Genomic DNA, 6,280 nt, shown 5'->3' on the forward strand with positions numbered 1-6,280 from the left:
GAAGAAATAGAATTCATTCACTGAAAATGCATAAACGTTACATACATTCTCCTTCTGCTTAAAATGAAAACAAAACAACAATTATAAGTTATAGAAGTTGTTATTCGACAGCTGTAGCCTCCTCTCTAATGCATCGTTTCATTAACTAACAATACCCTAAAACTCACCTTTTAACTTGACATAGAGGACTGACTCAAAATACATCGTTTTGCTAATTGTTTTTAGCCAAAACACGACGCAACAATAACGATTTTAACATATTGAATTTTCCTCCATAACACCTTTCTTTCATTTATTTGTCTTAAAGCATTTCTTTTGAATTGATTATGGTGATCTTTAAAGTTTGAAAATTTTTAAATATTAAATTGTTGAAGCTTAAGGTAACTATTCAAATAGACTTGATTATGCAAATACCCAGTAATTGTTGTTTTGGTGTTAGTTTTTTCCCTCAGGGAAGCCTTAGCCTGTTGTTCAAATTAAAGGAGATTGTTTGTGTATATAATATATAAACTTAAAAATAGTGCTGCATCAATATTTCTTTTTAGTAATTTTATATCAATAATTATATTTGTAATTTACAAAAATCAAATCAAATTAAAATATTACGTATAAAATTGCACAAAATCAAAATTTACATATAACACGACATATTGTGAAACAAACTTCATATATAATTTTAAGATTTATTCCTAACTCTAAATTTCCTTAATTCTTTTAAAATAAATCTTACTGTGACCTCTTTTAAATGAACAATTATTATGAGAGATTGCTTGGGGGCCTGCATCGGCATTTGACAATGATGTGCAGAAGAAAATGGATTCTTTTACCTTTCTTCAACCATCTTCTGTACAATAATAGCTATTTGACTAATACCACTCAAGGCTAAGTGTAAATGTCAAATATAGATATGTTCAAACTTTTAGAAGTTTTTTTCAAGCAATAAAAGACTAATACAGTAGAATTTATTTGGAAGATTAAAAAGCCAACAAGCTCACCTCATATTAACAATGGTAATAGTAAGCTTTCCACTAACCTTTGAACAGAAAACTGAAAGAAAGTCCAAATTTATTTATCTACACTTGCAGCATTTTCAGGAACAAGCTCATCGCTGCAACTACTTCGTACCAGGATTTCTGCCAACTCACCTACTTGGCTATCAATTTGGTCGGGATTTCCACCATGTCAACCAACTCAGAAATCGATAGAATATTTAAGTCAAAGATGGCTCACCATTGGTATTTGGCAGCAACAAGGACCTCCTCATATTTCTGAGCAGCATTGTCCCAACTGAGGTCTTGCATCATACCCCGTCTTCGAAGTCCGTCCCAACTCTCTTTGTACTCACAATATGTCAACAAGCAGTTCCCTAACGCATGTATCAACTTACTTGCATCAGCACTGTCAAATGTCCAACCAAACCCCGACTCTTCAAATGGATTGAAAGGCTGCACCGTGTCTCTCAACCCACCGACTGCGTGAACAACTGGAATTGTTCCATAGCACATAGCATACAGTTGGTTCAGTCCACAGGGTTCAAATCTTGATGGCATGAGTAAAATATCCGCCCCAGCTGTTATACGATGAGCTGTCTGTACAGAAAATCCTACCCACCCCCGGACTTTGTCATTATGTTGGTCTTCAAACTGCCTAAGCAGCTCTTCCAAGTCCTGTCTGCCAGTGCCTAACAATACTAATTGCACATCCTGGTCCATCATCCAGGGAATTGCCTCAGCAATTATATCGACACCCTTTTGATGATCCAGTCTCCCAATAAAACCTATCAGTGGGACATCTTCACGAACAGGTAGCCCGAGCTCCTTCTGCAAGGCTGCCTTGCACTGAGCCTTGCCAGGCTGCAGTGTTTCGATGGAGTAGTTAGTATAACCATCAGATTGGAGGTGAACATCATGTTGCGGATTCCAGTCCTCCATATCGATTCCGTTCACTATACCTTGCAATTTCCAGTCACATTCATTTATGATCCCATGCAAACCCCAACCACCTTCCAAAGTTCTAATCTCCCAAGCATATCCATGGCTAACAGTGACCACTCTGTCTGCAGTCTTTAGTCCTGCTGCAAAGATATTGAAGTGCTCACCTCCGACAGGGTCATATAACTTGAAAAGGTCCTTGTAGTGATCTGGTAGACCGACAGAACAAAAATCCTCCATGGGCCCCCGCCCCTGAAAACAATATCTGTTAGAATCCATACAAAGAAATTCAGATAATTAAGCTCTAAAAGCACTTATCATAACAGCAAATGCTTTCGAATTCTCATTCTCCAATCTCTTTCAGGAGATTAATTCATGCACTTAGATGCAACAGAGCAGCAAATAAATTATATTTTTCCATAGTTGTCCTAGATATAAATTAAATTTCAAGAGAGAATTGCAGACAAGGTATGTACAGTTATCATGATCTGTGGAATGCTCTATGCATTCTCTTTTATTTAAGTATGCAATGCAAAATAACAAATGATTTTGTATAAGATTCTATTGGCGCACAAGAACCAAGCAAAGAATTGAGGAAAAAATGTGAATACACTATGATATAAGTTCTTAATTTCTATTAAGAACAAAGCAAAAATATAAATGACCTGATCCCTTTTTCCTATAAAATGATCAAATCAAGCGAATTAGCATAGGACAAACCTGGTAAGCAATATTATGGATAACGAGAATGGATCTAGTGAAGGACATCAAACCGTTGTCTCGATAATTAGCCTTCAAGTAGACTGGCAACAAGGCGGTATGCCAATCATTAGCAATGAAAACCAGATTTCCATCTCCATAGCAGACACCTCCACATGGAACATACCAAGGAACCTAAAAAAAAAACAACTTCTTCACCATATGACACTATAATCTAATCAATCAATTATATTCAACAAAAAATGAGGCTATGCCAGAAAATAAGAAAATGGACTTGAGAAAACCTTTAAGTTCCCCAAGAATAATATAAGAGTGATCTAGCATAGGAAGTAAAGATGTAGCATAATCAGGTGCAAAGCAGACCAATATACTTTGGCAGTTGTTTCTAGAAGCTGTGTTGGAAACATGCTGATGAATCATAGTGAACTCCATGTTACATTCACCACAATTTATCTAAGTAGATTTCCTTTTTCCATGATTTATCTTAGTAAGAATAATTTAGAGGCTAGTTGAAACCTCACACAATCAACAATGCCCTTTTTGTAACTAGTCATTTTATTTAAACTCCGCAATGAGTGTGACTGTGTAACTTACTTTTCAAATCAAACATCAGCAATAATCCATCGGTTTTCCCTATCATGTCTATCCGACCAGATTACAGTATTTCTGTATGATTCAAGGTAATTTTAAAATATGTACCTCAACAGCTGCCTTGCAAAACAATACCATGCGCTTCAAAATATCCTGTACAATGAGACCAAAATCATGCAACATTCAAAATGCTGAATATGGTGAGCAAAGAAAAGCCATCAAGTTTATTGCATCTCCTAATTGGTAAGGTTACTTCTATTCTAATACAAAATAGAGATTGCAAAAGACACTGTTTCAAACTAATGCATAGCAAATATTACACGCTTCTAGCACCGCCAACATCCGATCACACTAATGGAAGACCTTAAAGAAGTTACATAGACTTCTAAGGAAAAAATTTATAGTACTTATAATCACCCTTAGATTAACATTAATATTAACTTGATAGCAAAATTTCCATCTTTTCCTTCTCTCAGGTTTATAATACATTTGGCACATTTTGAACATAGAATATTATTCTGAAATTAAACTAAATTACGAAGTGTAATTACAACTTATTTGAATTACTAACCAATCATTAACAAACCACAAGAAGGCATATCCTACCTCTCGTTTTCCTCCATAAATGTTATACTGCATATGGCGAAACATAGGAGTATCCATGAATATGAAATCCACACCATCAATATAGGTGTGGAAATATGATACTTCCATATCCTACAAATAACATATCATCAAAGATCATGCAGTGCAATAGCCTGTTTTGTTTAACAATCAAATCTATGTTATTTACAACAGCTTGTGTCGTACCTGACCATCCACCTTATACATCTTTCGAACTCCTATATCTCGAGGTTCAACATACTCAGCATACCGAGGTGCCACAACCTAAGTAAAAAGAAAGGAATTTACTAATGAAAGCATCTCAAGAGCCACAGGCATCTGTAGGATCATGGTTGGTAAAGTCAAACTGTTCATGAACTGGCAGGGTAATGAAACCATAAGAGAATGGTCACTGGATCAACTAGACAAAAAGGAAAATAGAAAATAGAAAGGTTTAGCTAAACTAAGCCTACGATACAAATTTGCTTAAGTTGGTGAGACCTCCTGTGGATAGAGTTTACATATGTATTGCAATGCGAAGTATTTGATTTAACATAGAAAGTAGAAAAAAAATACCATAACCCTGTGTCCCCGTCTAGCCAAAGCCTTTGGTAAAGAGCCGGCAACATCTCCAAGCCCACCTATAATAAGATTACAGCAGCCTCCAAGTTATATATCATCTATCTATCACGAAAAGAGAAGAGAGACTATCATCTCAAATTTATCTATAACTGGAATACTACCTGTTTTAGACCATGGGGCACATTCTGCAGCTACTAATATAATGTTCATTACGTTTGCACCGGCTAGTGGTGGGGGTTTTGTACTTTCAACTGCAGGATCATGTACCTCACCAACCATTTCTAGGCTTGTTTTGGTCAAATTTTCATTCTCAACAGATGTAAGTAGGACAGCATCAGAGGAACTTGAGGGAAAAGAAGGAAGCATGTCAGACTTAAAAGCTTTCGAATCAGTGGTTTTCAGCAGTTTGGTAGAACCTAAATCTGAGGAGGCCTTTTCTGAAGACAAATGTACTTCAGGTTCATCACCAGCTTCATCTGAAGGTCGTATCTCCGATATGTCCTTCACAGTTGAAGTAACATGACTGCTTGAAAGAATGCTCCCATTTTTGCCTTCAACTGTACTAATAGAGCTGCTTGAAGTGAGATCCACATCAGGAAGAGACTTATCCCTCTGCTCATGAAAAGCTTCATCTTCATCTAAGTCAGTAATATTACTTTTTAAGGACGAAACCAGTTTCCTTGTTTCTGCAATCTGCCATGGATAAAGAAGATAAATAGCACCATTTTGATTTCAATTCTCGCAAACGGATACTGCAGGAAAACTCGTTTATAGCTCTTGAAAGATAATATTCAACTATTTAATATTTCAGATGGCTAGAAACTAGTCCACAAGGGACTTCATCAGCATTGTGATCCCAATGGAATCCTCTCCCCTCTCTCTTGAACTATAAAGGCAGCAATGTTCTTATATACTCATTGAAAGCTACAAAGATTACTGGCTAAATTTATATGATGATTCAACGGAGTGTTATTGCAAGTTAGGTGTAAAATCTAAAAGTTCCTATTCCAGAAAGGTTCACAATTCCTTTACCCAATTTCATTTTAATCTTTGTTTGTTGCACACTATACCACTTACAAAGTTCACATTCAAGGTAAATAAACAATCACAGCCTACAAAATAAAACAATTATACATTAAAGACCCATTTCAATCCAATGGCAACATTTACAATTAAAAATACAAAATTTAAGAAGAGTCACTTTGCAAGGCAAGTACCTTCTTGCTCTTCTTAATTGTAAACTGAAGTGAACCCTCTGGGTCATCACCAGCAATTCTTACAGGCTTAAACCTCCAAAGCTGCCCTCTATTACAAAACAAAGAAACCCCTCTTGTTGAACCACTAAAAACAGCCAAATTTTCAATCTTTGTTGGACTCAAAGTTGAGGAAGTGAAAACATGTCTACTTTTTCTTTCAATGATAAAAGTGGAAGAACAGCCAATGGAAGCCATTTCCTAGTTCTAGAAACTATGAAACAAAATAAACCATAAAGAACTGAAAAAAGGGTATTTATTTTAACAATCAAGAAGATGATTTGGGAAATGGGAATGACCAAAAAGGCCAAAAAAAAAAAACAGAAGAAAATGTTTAATTGTTTTTAGAAAAATAAAATAGCTTTTTTTATATTGAAACAGTGGGAATAGACACCAACCGAGGAAATTGGGACTCGAGAACAGAAAACAGAAGAAAAAGGATGAATGGCAAATTAAAGAGCGAAAAGGTCAGGTGTTACATCAGAAAATGATGAGAAAACATGAAAAAAAAAATGGGATTTCTTTTTAAAGCTTGAATTGGCTGAAAATTTGCTGAACGTAAATGAAGAGTTTTACTAAAATCTTCTTTAAAGAACGTTA

At 35.6% G+C, this 6,280-nt stretch overlaps 1 protein-coding gene across 1 annotated transcript; it reads right to left on the bottom strand.

The window, feature by feature from the left end:
• Positions 1-908: 908 nt before the first annotated feature.
• Positions 909-6,280, bottom strand: LOC108458058 (granule-bound starch synthase 2, chloroplastic/amyloplastic-like). Its single transcript, XM_017757301.2, has 8 exons — positions 5,645-6,280; positions 4,589-5,120; positions 4,422-4,486; positions 4,053-4,130; positions 3,849-3,959; positions 3,351-3,395; positions 2,652-2,825; positions 909-2,183 (listed from the first exon to the last, which is right to left on the bottom strand). Exons 1-8 carry the CDS (start codon positions 5,876-5,878, stop codon positions 1,227-1,229), a joined length of 2,196 nt encoding a protein of 731 aa, XP_017612790.1. The 5' UTR covers positions 5,879-6,280; the 3' UTR covers positions 909-1,226.

Source organism: Gossypium arboreum, chromosome 7, assembly GCF_025698485.1.
Source record: "Gossypium arboreum isolate Shixiya-1 chromosome 7, ASM2569848v2, whole genome shotgun sequence".
Taxonomy (NCBI): Eukaryota; Viridiplantae; Streptophyta; class Magnoliopsida; order Malvales; family Malvaceae; genus Gossypium; species Gossypium arboreum.